Source organism: Ambystoma mexicanum, chromosome 6q (genome assembly GCF_040938575.1).
Source record: "Ambystoma mexicanum isolate Mex_15411 chromosome 6q, UKY_AmexF1_1, whole genome shotgun sequence".
Lineage (NCBI taxonomy): Eukaryota > Metazoa > Chordata > Amphibia > Caudata > Ambystomatidae > Ambystoma > Ambystoma mexicanum.
In genome coordinates, this window is record NC_090937.1 from 234,321,467 (window position 1) to 234,337,311 (window position 15,845).

General features: G+C 47.6%; 1 protein-coding gene across 6 annotated transcripts in view; it reads right to left on the reverse strand.

Moving 5' to 3' along the window:
• The window catches only part of LOC138515929 (sodium/hydrogen exchanger 9B2-like), a 1,072,421-nt gene that overhangs the window by 356,823 nt on the left and 699,753 nt on the right, over positions 1-15,845 (reverse strand). For all 6 annotated transcript variants that reach the window (XM_069630694.1, XM_069630697.1, XM_069630696.1 and 3 more), the window contains one exon: positions 13,002-13,108. In XM_069630694.1, the coding sequence (XP_069486795.1) occupies positions 13,002-13,108 (107 nt within the window). The remainder of the gene's footprint in view (positions 1-13,001; positions 13,109-15,845) is intronic.

The window sequence follows — 15,845 nt, forward strand, 5'->3', positions numbered from 1 at the left end:
ATAGTGCTTGAACTAGGGCTAGCGACACAACCACTAGAAAGTCCCACTGACCGCTTGCTTGAGACCACTGTTTGCTAACCACTCTTGCATTGGGCACATGTGCAACCGTGCGTGAGGAACTAAGTAAATGCATGAGGCCATCGTACTGAGCGACCGCATTGCTTTGCGTACGGGTATTTGGCGTCCGGCTAGATATAGAGGTATTTGCAGCAGTATGTTTTGTACTCTTTCGTTTAAGGGGAAGACCAGCTCCTCTTCCGTTTTTATGATAGCTCCTAGGAACTGTTTGGTTTTGCTTGGAACGATACTTGATTTTTTTTCTCGTTCATTGAGAATCCCAATTCATTGTCCTTTGGGTGTATTGCTTGCAAATTTGAGGGGATTCCCCTGTTATCAGCCAGACGTACATATAAGGGTACACTGGGATTGATTCTCTGCGTAAGTGCACCACCACTACCACTAATACCTCGATGATTACCCTTGGAGTAGAGGCTATGCCGAAGGGTAGCACCTTGAACTGGTAGTGTTGATTCGCTATTTTGAAGTGCAGGAATTTTCTGTGCGCTGGGAACACTGAAATATGAAAGTATGCATTTTTCATGTCCAAAGTTGCGTAGTCACGCAAAATTTCTGAGGCTGTGTTCGCAGGGCGCAGGTCTAGGACAGGGTGCATTGTAAGTTCTTTCTTTGGCGCAAGGAAGTACATTGAATAGATGAACAAGTTACTTCTTACCTTTTAACGTTCTTTCGACGGGATGTTCCTCGACGTATTCCTTATCTTTGATAATACGTTTCCAGCTTGCTGGCCTCGGAAATTTTTTCTGTAGAGGGCGCTTGCGCGTCGACGTCTGCCGATTCGATGTCCATCAACGGCCACGGTATCGGCGCCGACGTCACCATGCCCATAAATAGCCACGCACTGCGTCCGTTGCTCAGTTCCGTTTTGTAGCATAAGAAAAGTCATGCTTGAATTGGTTATTGACCTTGAAGGAGCGTAAGCTACAACCACAAGGGAAGTATCACTGCAGGGATGGATGGGAGGGGCGATAAGGAATACGTCGGAGGAACATCCCGTCGAAAGAACTATACAAAGTAAGAAGTAACTTGTTCTTCGAAGGGATTGTGTCCTCCGACGTATTCCTTATCTTTGATAGACTCCCATAGCAGTGGCATGTAATTGGAGGTGGGTGTGAGAATGTTATGTATCCCTTTAGGGATGGACCGAATGTAATACGGCCTTGCCAAATCTGGTCTCTTGATTAGTGGAGGAATCCAGATTGTAAAATTTTGTGAATGTATGTGCGGACGACCATGCGGCAGCTGCACATATGTCTCGGACCGGTACCCCTCTTTGGAGAGCCGAAGAGGCTGCAATACCCCTGGTTGAATGAGCCCTGAGATTTTGGGGTGGCTCTTTCCTTGCCAGTTTGTAACATTCCAGAATGGCCAAAATAATCCACCTGGAGATGGTTTGTTTTGTTATGGATAGTCCCAACTTGTGACCTGAGTATCCTACAAACAGTTGGTCTGCTTGCCTGATCCTAGCCATTCTGCTGATGTAAAAGCTGAGAGCTCGCCTTGGGTCCAGCCTATGTAGCCTTTCTTCCTCTTTCCCCGGATGGGGAGGAGGGTAGAACGAAGGTAAGGTAATTTTCTGAGTAATATGAAATTCAGAAACCACCTTCACCTGTAGGACAACTTTGTCCTTGTGGAAAATTGTATGTGGGGGTTTACAGGAGAGAGCTTGTAGCTCGCTCACCCTCCTAGCAGATGTTAGTGCTACCAATAGGACAGTTTTAAGCGTGAGAAATCTCAGCGAACAAGAGTGAAGTGGTTCGAATGGAGTGCCCATTAGGAAGTTTAAGACTAAATTTAAGTTCCATAAGGGAACCTGTAATGGTTTTGGAGGATAAACATTAGTTAATCCCTTGAGAAATTGTATCACTAGAGGAAGTTTGAAATACGATGGTTCCTCCGCAGTGCGCTTGAAGATAGAAAGCGCTGCGAGATAGCCTTTTACAGTGCCAACTTGAAGGCCTGAGTTTGCCAAGTAGAGTAGAAATGATAACACTGTTGGTGTACCACATGAAAAAGGGTCGATATTCTCTTCCCTACACCAGCTGCAAAATTTGTTCCAATGGCAGCGGTATAAAAGACTTTGTTGCTGGCCTTCTGGCCGAAAGCAACACCTCCATGACGTCATCAGGGAGATCCCAATCCTTGTACCTCACCCTTTCAGAAGCCAAGCGTGAATGTTGAGGGTTCTGGTGTCTTGATGGAGAACCTGACCTCCCTTCTGCGAGAGAAGATTCTCTTTGAGTGGAAGACGGATTGGAGGACAGATGGACATATCTAGAAGGTCCGGGTACCACGTTCTCCTGGCCCAATCCAGGGCAATGAGGATCATGGTTTTCCGGAATCTTCTCAACCTCCTGATCATTTGAGGAATAACAGGGACTGGTGGGAACGCGTAAAGGAGTGGAAACTCCCAGTCCACTACGAACGCATCTCCTAGAGCTCCTCTCGGGGGAAATTCCCTTGAACAGAACAGATCGCACTTCCTGTTGGTGCTTGTGGCAAACAGATCCACCTGAGGGGTTCCCCAAAGGGCAAAGATCTCTTGAAGGACTTCCTGAGCTAGCTCCCACTCGTGGGAGACTGTGCTCTGCCTGCTCAGAGCGTCCGCTGTCAAGTTCTTCTCTCCGGCTAGGTGGACTGTTGATAGAGAGATTCCTTCTTGGATTGCCCAAAACCAGAGCTGCATCGCCTCTCTGCACAGTGGCAGTGATCCTACGCCTCCTCTTTTGTTGAGGTAGTGCATGACCACCGTGTTGTCCGTCACTATCAGGACATTTCTCCCCTGTACTGATGGCAGGAAAGCTTTCAGCGCTAGTCTAATCGCTCTCAGCTCCAATAGGTTGATGTGTAGTCTGGACTCCGATGGAGACCAACGACCGCTGATGGTCAAGTCGTTGGCATGGGCTCCCCACCCCATGAGTGAGGCATGTGACTACTGCCGTTATCTCCGGCCATGGTTGCCAAAACAGTTCTCCTTTCAAGATGTTCTCTGGATAGGCCCACCATTCAAGGTCGCGGGCTACCCTGTCCGGAAACCGGAGGAGATCTGTCATTCTCCCTGAGAATTGCGACCACTGACTTCTCAGTGCCCACTGAAGAGATCTCATTCTCAGGCGAGCCTCTGGCACAAGGAAGATGCAGGATGCCATGAGGCCTAGCAACCTCAAAAAGTCGAAGGCTGGGAGACGTTGGGCATTTTGAAACTTGGTGACCATCTGTAGAATATCTTGAGCCCTCACCTCTGGTGGCGAGGCTTTTCCCAGGGAAGTCCAAGACCGCTCCAATGAACTGGAGTCTCTGTGATGATATCATCTGTGACTTCTTTAAATTGAGGGAAAAGCCCAGTTTGTGAAGGAAGTGGCAGACATAATCTAGCTAGACCTGGGCTTGTTTCGAAGATACAGCCCTGATCAGCCAATCGTCCAGGTAGGGGTAGACATGGATCCCTTCCCTCCTTAAACTCGCCGCCACTACCGACATCAGCTTGGTGAAGACCCTCAGGCAGAGGTCAGCCCAAATGGCAGAACTCGAAATTGATAATGAGAGTCGCCAATTGCGAACCTCCGGTATTTCCTGTGTTTGAGATGGATTGGTACATGGAAATAAGCATCCTGAAGGTCCAGAGATACCAGCCAGTCCTGGAGCTGGAGGGCCTGAAGGATCTGAGAGAGAGTTACCATCTTGAACTTGTCCTTCGTGAGGAACTTGTTCAATTCTCGTAAGTCCAAGATGGGTCTTAGTCCTCCGTCCTTCTTTGGTATGAGGAAGTAGGGGGGGGGGGGGGGGGAGTACCAGCTCTTGTTCCTGTCCGCTACAGGTACCGGTTCTATGGCACCTTTCTCTAGCAGGTCTATAATTTCCTGCAAGAGGAGCGGATCTGGAACTTTTAGAGAGCTGTTCCCCGGTGGATGACTGAGGGATGTGTAGAAAGGGTAGGCAATAACCCTGGGCAACTGTCTCCAATGCCCAAACATCTGACGTTATAGCCTGCCATTCCGTCAGATGGTGAGTTAACCTGCCCCCTATAGGTGTATTGTGTGGAAAGGCCCCAGAGTGGTTTGGGGGCGGCTGATGCAGATGCCGAGGGTAAAGAAGCACCTGCTGCTGCTGCGGCCTTAGTACCTTTGACCCGTCCACCTCGGGTGGATCTCCTTTGGCCTCTTTGAGCCGGCTGTCCTCTGCCTTTCCCGAATGCGGAATAGTAGCGAAAGGACTTTCCTCTCCCAGAGGTTCCTGAGGGGCGAAAAGGAGTTTGGCGGATAGCAGCTCCTAAAGATTTTGCTGCTGCTTTAGAAGTCTGCAACTTTTCCAGACTGTCATCAGCCTTTTTTCCGAATAGTGAAGAGCCGTCAAAGGGCATATTCAAAAGTCTGGCCTGTACATCTGGAGCAAAGCCAGACTCTCGCAACCATGCATGCCTGCGGATTGTTGTACTTGCCACTATGGCCCTGCTGATACTGTCAGCGGAATCAATGCCAGTTTGAAGTGATCGCACATGGCATCTTTGCCATCTTTAATAATGTTAAGGAAGGCTTCCTTTTCCTGTCCTTCGGGTATGCAGTCAGCCGCTGATGAAGCACACTCCCAGTGTGTGACTGAACCTGGCGAGCGTACAGGTGGCGTTGATGGACTTCAACACCATACTACAAGCAGAGAAGACTTTTTTCGCCATAGAACCGTACCTCTTGTCATCTCTATCCTGTGGGACAGTAGGGTAAGCGGTCCTACTGCTAGATGAAGTTGCTGCTTGAACCACCAGGCTCTCTGGAGTCGGGTGTTTTGATAAGTATTCAGGGTCAGCAGCCGCTACCCTATACTTGGCTGATAATCTTTTATTGACCGCAGGGATAACTTCAGGAGTTTCCCAATTAGATGTAATTTTCCTTTGTAAGGCTGCATGGAAGGGGACCACAGGGTCCTCCTGTGGACCTTTGTCTAATATGTCTGTTAGGTCATCCTGTTGAAAAACAGGTGAAGGCGCAGACCAACCCATAAATTCAATAATTCTTGCCACAAGGGTTCTATAGGGTGTCTCGGCATGTTCTCCTGGGTCTGGCTTAACAAATTCCACTTCTGGGGAAGTGTCCAGCCCACTTGCCTCATGTAGTGACTCCTGTAGGTCCTTCAACCTTCTTTCCTCAGAGGTGAAATCCTCTGAAATAGGCAGTGTGGTCCTCTGTAACCCAAATGTTTCCGGGTCAGAATCTTCCCCCTCTTCATAAATTGAAGATAGTCCAGGGTACTCTGACCTCTGAAATGGTGTAAAACCCATCTCTAAGGCTGAAGGAGCCAAACCCGTCATTATTGGGCGAGAAAACGTCGATGTCGTCGACGCGATGTGACAAGCTTCGAAGGCGCCGAGAACGGCGTTGAAAAAACTGGAAGGGGTCTCGAAGAACTCGAGAGGATCGTGATCCTACTCGAGGACATCTACGACGGTCTCGGCGTCGTGCCGGAGGCCCTTGGAATCACCGTTGGCTGTGGAGTAGCCTTGGTCTTCTCTTTCATCGGCGTCGATGGCGTCGAGTCGATCGACCGACCGATGCGTCGAGGAACCCTTCGACAATGGCGCCGATCAATGCATCGAAGGAATCTTCCACGACGGCGTCGAAGATGGTGCCTTCTTACCCAATGGCTCGAGGCGCTCTCGGGTGGAATGTTTCACCGGGTGCTGCGACTCGCGGCGTTTTGATTTTTTGGGTTTTTCACCCGGGGTATCACCCTCAGCTGTCTTCGAGGGGGTCAAGGCCGCTTTCTCGAAGACGCTGAACATTTTCTTTCTGAATTCCTCCCACTCAGCCTGAGAGCTGTGTTTTGTGGGACAGGAGACCCTTTCTGGGGAAACAGAAGGCGACGAGGAAGGGGATCTTCGACGTCTCTTTTTTGAGTGTCTTGATCTCGATGAATGGTGGGAGCTACTTCGAGATTTAGAATGAGAATGTTTTTGACGGCGAGGATACAAATGCCTCGACTCAGCCAAAGAAACCTTCGAGGAGGTTTTGACTGACTTACCTCTCTCGAGCTTCCCCTTGCGCTCCTTCAAGGCTTTCGCCGTCATGCACATGCAGTCCTCACACTCCGAACAATGGTGCTCGGCTCCCAAGCACCACAAGCAGATCCTGTGTGGATCCGTTATCAACATTTTTTTTCTGCAGTCTCGACATTTCTTGAAGCCGGATCGCGGCGGTGTCGGTTCCGATGAAGATGCCATCGAGAACGAGTAGGTATTTATTCGAGTAGATATAGATTATCCTGACTGAACTGAGCAATGACGTTCTGAGGCCCCACGAAGCGCAGAAAAACGGAACTGAGCAACGGACGCAGCGCGTGGCTATTTATGGGCATGTTGACGTCAGCGCCGATACGGTGGCCGTCGAGGGACATCGACTCGGCGCACTTCGACGCGCAGCGCCCTCTACAGAAAAAATTTCCAAGGCCAGCAAACTGGAAACGTATTATCAAAGATAAGGAATACGTCAGAGGACACAATCCCTTCAAAACCCTTGTTTACCTGGTTTGCTGGGGCAATTTCTATGGCGTCCTTTAGTAGCAGTGCTTTGCCCTCTACCAGCACAATGTGCTGTTCCTCCTGCGTCGTTTGTCTTTGTCTTGGTGGGTGGTTTCTGTATGAGTTCTAAGCAATAGCCTCCCACCACGGTGGAAAGTACCCACTGGTCTGACGTGATCCCCTCCCATGCGTGGGTAAAATGAGAAATGCGACCTCCTACTGGAAAGCATTGGGAGGGGACATGGAGCGTGTGGTCATTGCTTTGGTGGGGTGGAGCCTCTGGAGGAGGAGATCTGTCTCTACTTCTCGACCTTCAGTGGCCCCTTTGAAAATGTTGTTGGGAAAATTGCCCCTGCGAGGAACCCCAAGATGAAGTCTGCCCGCCCTGGTTGTAGTTGGAAGACCGGTGGGAGTTTTGTCCTCTAAAACAGCATGTATTTATTAAAATCGCCCCTCTGCACAAATGGTTTGTTTGTGAGCTGTCCCAGGGATTTGAGGGTCTCCTACTCCTCCTTAGCACTTTTCAGTGCATCCTCGACCGCTTTCCCAAATAGGGCGTTAGGCTCAATTGGCATATATAAAAGGTTTGGCTTGGGTTTCCAGTTTGAAATACGATTGACGTAGCCATGCATGGCGTTTAATAAGGGCACCGTCAGCTAATTTCCAGCCTGCATTATCTGCTGTGTCCAGATTGTTTTTCTGGATGCTGCTCCGCACCCGTTTACCTTCAGCTACTGTTTTTAAAAGCTGTGTTTTTAGGGGCTCCGGGGCAGAGTCTATTTGTTGCGAGATCTTGTCCCACGTGTGGCAATTATAACTCGCCAGGAGCGTAGTGTTTTTGGCTATCCTTACTTGGTAAGCCACCGAGGAAGCTACTTTTATGCCCAGTGTGTAGATCGTCTTGCTCACCTTGTCAGGAAGGGCTTTGGCAGAGGCTAAAGTTGTGCCCACTCTTTTCCTTGTGGTGGTCGCCACGAGAGAGTCAGGCTTAAGCTGCCCTCTGATGGACAATTCGTCTGACGGGGCTGGTCTAAACATCTTCTCAATGCAAGGGTTGTTGACCTTGTCAGATAGGGGGTGAGTAAAGAAGGATGATTGTGCCTTTGGACAGATTGGAGCAGTGCAATGAACTGTGCTGCAGATCTCTTATCCTCGAGGATGTCCTCTATAAAGTCTTGTCGAATTGTGCCTCCTGGGTATCGATTTTAAAATTTCTGCAACTTTTAAAAGAAGATCATAATTCTGCAGCTGGCTATCCAAAGGGGAATCAGCCACAGGTTGGTCAATATGGTCTGGAGATTGAATGATGTATACATCATCATCATCATCATAATATTGGTCTGTATCCTCTATCCATGGTCTGCTATTGAGCCAGCGTCCTGTGAACTGTAGTGTCAAAATAGTATAGGTCGTCAGATATGTTTTTGATAGGTAGAGGTACCAGGCTGTGTCACGTCTAGGTGGTGTCCTTTGGTGTCGGGCTGCTTAGTAGCTGCTTCGCCTTGAGAGGGCCCTTTGAGATTGGTAAGTTGATCAGGGTGTTGATTAAAAAAGTTAACAAAGCTAGACATTCTCCTCATTACTCTATCAAACTGTTCGTGGGGTCCATTGAGTGGAGCTTGGTAAAACTGGGGGAAAAGGGGTAGGGAAAGGCTCTGGTGCAGGGGGCTGTTTGTGGTGCATTGCCCCTGAGAGGGTGTCACTAGGGGCAGAGTGTTCTTTATCCTTTGTAACCAGTGATTTTGAGGGTAGGGGCGTCGAAGATTTGGAGTTTTTCGATGTTTTGGATTTGAGGAGAGTGTCTGGGACATGTTTTTTAATGAGTTCTCTCATTTTTGAATTATTAGCAAGGGCCGTCGAAGCATCGTTCGACGCACCGTCGCTGGTACCAGAGGACTCGTCTGACTTGCTCACTGTGTCGGAAACAGAATTCAGCGTCTGTTTTAGGGGCCTGTCATGTGGCGAATGCGATGGCCCAGAGGACAGGGATTTTTCGGACCTTCCTTTCGACACTGCGTGTGGTTTATCAGTAAATGACGCGGTCGACTGTCGGCCATGGGGGGTGTGTTTAGTGTGGTGTGCAGTGTGGGTGCTTGAGCCGTTGTTAGGCAGAAACCTGTGCCGTTCCCTCTGGGACCACTGCAAAAGATTTAACACTACAGGTGTTTGGCAGTAAACCCACTTGGTAGCAGTCTGTACCACACAGATTCACTTGGTAGCTGTGGCTGCTGAGCAGTCAGACTTCCCTCAAAAGAGTTAGGCAGGATACAGAGTATTCACAATAGGTCAAGAGGACACAATAGAACAAGTAAACACTGACCAGGGCTTGGTGTAAAAGAGATATAATTATTTATTTAAAACCACATCTAGAAAAACACACAGGCAGTAATAGTAAGCAATTCAAAAACACTGTCACTAAAAGATATACACTCCCTTAAAAGAATATTAGACAAGTCTTAAGTAAAGCCCCACTTATTTTCAGACAGCGGTGAGCGCTTAACGTAGATGGCACTCTAATAGTTCGTTTTAAAAAGGGAGAGAAAAGCAGAGAACAAATTGAGACAGATCCCAACACTTTTACAAGAACATAACAAGAGAGGAAGGCAAAGTAAAACCGTGAATTCAGAGTCAGTAGGCCGGATCCGCTTTAAGAGGATTGAAACGAAATGTGTCCAACGTCACACGGTTGCAGTGCACAAAAGTCTTGTAATGGTTCAAAAAGGAGTTGGACCAAAGAAAGGGACCAGTTAGAGGGTCAAGGCGGCCAGCCCAGTCCAGAAGGTTAAGGGGTTATTGTTACCTTGTAGCAATCTTTAGAAAGGGAAGCCTGGCGGACACAGTACCTTAAAGTGGTGAGAATACTCCAGCGGGGGCAGTTGTTCCTGGCAGCGGATGCAAGTCGGTGCTTCGTCCGGGGGAAGAGAGGATCTCGTCAGAGAGGAAGACAGGAGTCCGTTGCACTGCCAGGGAAGAAACCAGCCGCTGAGTTTCTCAGGTACAAGGAGCGGTCCGTTGATTCGCGGTTCAGTGGTGAGTGGCTATCCGGCCGCCAGGTGCTTGGCAGGGGCAGTTCGACCACAAACCGGTCTGGGGTGCGAAGAAAGAAGGTAAAACTGGTTGTGCCCACCAGTCAGGGGAAGAAGCCTCTCCAGCCGGGAGATCTTCTCTGTCGTCGGGAAGTGGTGAGTCCGTTCTGCAGGGCTCCACCGGTGGGGTCGTCGTGGTATGTCGGCTCAGCTTCTCCCTCGTCGGATTCCCAGGTCCTGTGGCGACTTCTGAAGTTCCAGTCCCCAAAGCCCTGCTTTTATGCAGCATACCCCCATTCACTCAGCCTAGCTGTCAATCAAACATGCTAAGTGGTGGGCCAATCACACAAGAGCGCGAGTTGAGTTACCAAGGTAACTCAGTCCAGGGTGCCTAAACCCCCTCCCTCACCCCCTGTGGTACCCAGACAGAGTGGCACCACTTTTGGAGGCTTCTGTGGAGAAGCCCGTCAAAAAAGTGCAACAAAGGGCTCCACTTGGGTTGGAGTCACAGAAGAGAACACAAACACCATTTTAGAATGGAGTCTTGGTAAAAAATATCAACTGGCGAATTAATATTAATTAAATAAACCGGCGGTATGTTCGAGGCTATGAGAATTAAATAATTAAAGTTGGTAGCCTCGAACAATGGGAAAATCCCATAGAGAAATATTCGCGGTCGAATATAAAAAGTAGTTTCCACTGCCACCAGCCAAAACTCGATCAGGGGGGACGGAGACGTGCCCCCTCGACTAACAGACCCCAGGGCAATCGAATTGCCCCGACCAGTACGTCCACACTATGATGGTTTGTACTGGTTTCTGTTAATAATTTGGGACTAGTAAAGCCAATGGTGAATTTACATGCCCTGGGAGACAGTAGTCAGTCCCAGGGTATGGAGTCTATGGTGGGGGGTCACTATGACACCCCTGTGTTACTGCACGGAGGGTGCTGTGTAACACACATAATAGAAACACATGAGACCCTATGGAGTAAAGGATCCCATAGCCCATAAAACACATTAACAGTCAAAGGAACACCATAAACATGTTCAAGAGTGGGAGAAAAAGAGTCTCAATCTTGGCAGGAGAAAAAAACAAACTCCAGAAATCCAGCAAAGCTGCTGGGGGACTCACTAGGTTAGGAAATTCAGCCTAAAGAGAGAATTCTCCCTAACAGCCGTCGGATGTTGTCTCTGTAGCAGAATCGCCTGCCTGCCTATTGGAGATGGGGGATTGCATGCGGGAATCCATCGGGTCCCGATCACCCTCAGTATCATTTGGGACGCTGATGCTGCCATCGCTGGAGGCTCCCTCAATATCCATGGCGGCCTTGGCATGCATGGCGTGGTGGGCCCAGCGTTTAGTCTTCCGGTCCTTTTTTGTCTTGGGCCGAAACAGTTTGCAGGACTTGCACTGTTTTTGGGAATGGTCCCTACCAAGGCAGAGATTACACACCCTGTGTGAATCCTTCCAGGGAAACATCCTGTTACAGGAGGGACAACATTTAAGTGGCGTGTATTCCATAGTATGAAAGATGGCAGCCCGGCGATGTAAAAGGAAGAATAGTGAAATAGACATTTTCTAAATGAGATGAATTATGACCTCCACCCACTCCAACTACTGTGCAGTACCGAGGTCCGTTGGGATCTAGGTAGGACGCAGACAAAGTTCGTTGAGACAAACGATCTTGTCCTCAAAAGCTTCGCCGGAGAACATGCGGTGTACGGTCGTCGAAAGAATAGAAAGAAAGTCTAAATTTAATATCCGTATAAGTAAATGTGTTAGGCAAAAGAAGGAGCCCTGCAATTTACGTCCCACTATGATGCGGGGAAAAAACAATCTGAGGGTCCTCGACGCGTGAAGGTCCATGGGTACAGGAGATGTCACACCAGGGATAGTATTACTGGCATGTCCTGTCGAGGTCCCTTTTCGAGTTTTGGAAACAGAAAATGTAATACTCAGCGACTACCTCTGCATAGCATGTGATCTAAGTAGATCCACAAGCCTCAGAAATATATATATATATATATATGATACATTACTCACCGTAATCGTATTTTTGATGCATGTACCTGCTTAGATTCACATGCTATGCATAGGCCGACATCTAGTTCTACCTGCAGAGTATTACATTATCTGTAATACTCCACGGCTACCACTAGATGTCGGCCTATGCATAGCATGTGATCTAAGCAGATCCACAAGCCTCAGAAAAAAAAAATATATATATATATATATATATATAAATACACACCATAGCACAGCTAAGTTCTTATCTTTTGTTGTCAAATTTGAAATTATGATCAAAAATGACAGGGAGACAGTGCAGAAGATAGTTAGGCAGAGCTGGGAGACAGAATAAAGACAATGGTTTTGGAGGTAAAGATAGCACATGTTAGATGCAAAGAGTCCAAAATGAGAGCTTCACCCAGCCTGTGAATGACTATTGATAAGATCAGCAAAATTATGAGACAGAGACCACTTATCAGCGTGGACTAGAATGTAATCCCAAACAGCCAGCCACTAGTCAAGTCTCAGTTCCACACACAAGGCTAAAATGTGGCTTGTGGTAACCCAGAAGACACTCCTCCCCAAGAAAACTGTCAAAAAGGCCTACCAGTCACTGAAGCAGCAGTGAATATTTGAAAAGATTGGGGCACTACAATTGCATTCAATGAAATATTATTTTGCCACAGTATCATCAGCATACTCTTTGCCTCCAAGACAAAAAACTAAAAGATGGAAAAGATCTGGGTTTGTTCAATGCAAATTAATCCTTATAGTCCCTATAAGGTGCATATGTACACAACCTAATAAAGTGGTCAATTTTGGCTATGGGATAAATATATAAGTCATATTTGCCTATTGGAACTAGTATATGCTATGTGCTACCAAGCCTCCCATTTGCTCCATTCAGTATTACACAAGGGACAAAACTGGTGCGCAAGGAATTTGCTCAAGACAAGCGTTCAATAGTCTGCCCCTGATGTCCACTGCCATTCTGAGGCTTAGAAAGGTGACAAAGCTACAAGCACTATCTGGCAACTGGCTGCTGCCACTTACTCCACCACAAACCGCTTTTACTAAAGAAAAAGGGCCTTTCATGAAGATGGGCATGTTGACTGCTAATTTGTCTTTTGTCTCTCTTCATCTCCCCCAGCCCCATTTTCGATAAACTCCCTTTACTAGCTCTTAGTTTGGAAGCAGTTTGTTTGTGGCATGTTAGTGCTATGTAACCAAAGTAAATTGATAAATAATTGCAACACAAAGCAATTCAGAAATCAAACACCTAGCTGAAAAGATAATGTCCTACTTGGCTTAATTTATTGTATTTTGAAGCATTTAAAATCCTGATTGCGTCTTCATCCATTGAAGAAAACAAATGATTACCTGATCTTTGCTTGGAAAGTAGTGAAGAAAAAATCCCAAAAGTGCTCCAGATGCCACACCGACCACAACTTCAAGCACTCCTCGAACGATATTGTTAACAGTGGAACCTTTTGAAACACAATAAAAATGGAAAAGTCAGAGCCCATGGGTTAACTGTTTTTCAGGGACCAAAGGCAACCAAAGAAGACCATCTATATTTGACTTATCATTTTTGTAAATATGGTTGCCAGAACTTTCTTATTTCGCCTGCCTACTACATAAGTTGGGGACAGTATTATCTGGATGTATACTAATTGACCTTTTCACAACTGACCTCAGGAGAATTGACCGAATTTAAAAGGTCAATTAGGACATGTATGCAGGGGGAAGCCACCCCGCAACCCCCCACCCAATCCAAAACACCCCACAACCCCCACCCAATCCCCTTATATTATTAATAATACAAACCCAACCCAATACATATATACAATAACTAAAATAATATAAAGGTCAATTGTGCAGAAGGTCAATTAGGACCACTATAACTAGGTCAATTAGGACAAAAGGTCAATTGTAAAAGGTTAATTTGGCTAATACCTATTTTCCAGGGTCCATATGTTGGAGACTAACAAGTTACTTACCCCAGGTAACGTTCTTTCGACTGGATGTTCTTCCCACGTATTCCTCATCTATGATATCTTCATTTTCAGCTTGCACTGTGCGCCAAGACAGTCGACTCGATGTCCCTCGAGGGCTTCCATCTCGGCTGACGTCATCATCAAGTACATATACCATGTGCAGGGCCTGTTGGCTTCAGTTCTGTTTTCTCGCCACCATATGTAGAATCAACAGCTTTGATAAGTGCTTTTAAATGATCAGACCTTAAAAGATTGCAAGGTCCAAAGCTTGGATATTCTACAGTGGGGTAGTTGGGGGGGGGGGGGGGGGCATGAGGAATACGTGGGAGGACCATCCAGTCGAAAGAACATTACCAGGGGTAAGACTCTGTAGGGGAGGAGTGGTCCAAAAAACCCTCCTTGCCTACATCCCCTCCCCAGGTGGGGGCCATGGCTCATTGGGCGTCCCCTCAGACCACCCGGGCCCAGGTGGTGGAGGGTTCACCTGCTGAAGACATTGCCCACACGTATTGAATTTAGCTAGGCCCAGAAGCCATTTTGCCTATCAAAGATGGTGTGAGCTCAGCGCACTGTAGCGCGGCCCCCACCCTCGGAGAGTTTCAATTATCCCTGTCGCCGAAGCACCCTGGCAGATCCGCTGTGAGCCCGTTCCCACGAACAAAACGGACATGAGCTAGCATAAGATACTAACACTGTAACATTTCACCGTCCACAGTGTATCACTGCTCCCAGCATGGCCCGGTCAGCGAGGCCTGGGTGATGGGGAGAACTGTAGAATGGTCATCCGATGAAAGCAGAAACATACCCAAATACGAATGTCAAAAACTACTTGTAATACGTGTATCCTTTCCATAAAACTACTTCTACTAAAGAAACCTGTAAAATTGTGTACTCATTGTATGAAACTCATGTTTACATGACACCAGCAATGGAGGACCCACACCCCTGCAGGGGTGTGCAAATGATAAAAAGCATTCCGGGGGATTATTCTCTATATGTATCATTGAAAACCGTACACCCCGCGGTCCCGCGCCATAACTGAACTAATGCTGCTAGAGTGCAGGGGAGGACGAATGCAACTATACATAAGGCTTGTGTGAAAAGACGCGGGCAAATGCGCCAGTCATGTGTACATATCTACAGCCCTTATATGCCATTACCGCCGCGTACAATGGCGGGACTCGTCCTCTATGCTCCACCAACTACACTACTACCTCACGTAATGCAAATATATATGTATATTACTAAATGCCGTAATTGTTAAAATATAATGTACTAGTAAGGTGCTTAGACTGACTATATTCGAGAGACATGTAGTGAGTTGAAATGTATGTTTTCAAGTTCTCCAAATGAGTATTATAAGGATGTTCAAATGTTTATGATGTTCTCATCGAAAGTCGGCAACACACGAGAAAAATACCTTTGTGAATATGTGCAAGGCCATTCTCCCCCCCCCACCCTGCAAAGTCTGCCAAATAAGAGAGCTAAGGCCTGCGCCATGCTGCTCCACCTCCCCCAACTAGGCTGGAGCCGCTTCAAAGATTTGTAGTCCCCGCTACAGCACCCAAGGCCACGGCCTGCCACCTGCATTATTTACAGCCCAGCAGTAAACCTCCGCTTGAATACACAAATCCAAGGCGCCCCCTCGTAAACCCCACAACCCCCCGGAACACCTCAGACTTATGACTCGGTGCAACGAAGACACCCAATACTGTGGTAACACACAACAGCCCATTCATAATAACTTCTAACGAGACCGAAAGACATGTACCGCCCGCCCCAGGCCCGGAGACTTAGCCCCACGACCTATGGTAGCGGTCAAACAGGACACTGGTAACCATGCACGGATAAATCACCATCAAACCCCTCACAAGGTGCATTCCTCCTGTGTTGCATTAACCTGTAGAATAACCTATTGATAGATTTACTAAAGAAGATAACATTGCAATGACTGAAAGACTGCGGTGTGCATGGCATAGGGCAAATAAGTCAGGAAAAGACATTCATCTCTGACACTGGCCACAATGGCACAACAACACCGCCCGGATGAACTCAGCTGACCTGCCAGGCCCAGCCCAACCCACGAGGTTGACCAGTGACGTCCTCCAGCCAAGGCCAACCACATCGCAGCAGCACCTATAGCTAGTCATCGCCACCCAATCCCATTGAACTTGTGCCCCTTATAGTACATAGGTACTGATGATGTTTTTTGTAAATAAATACGCCT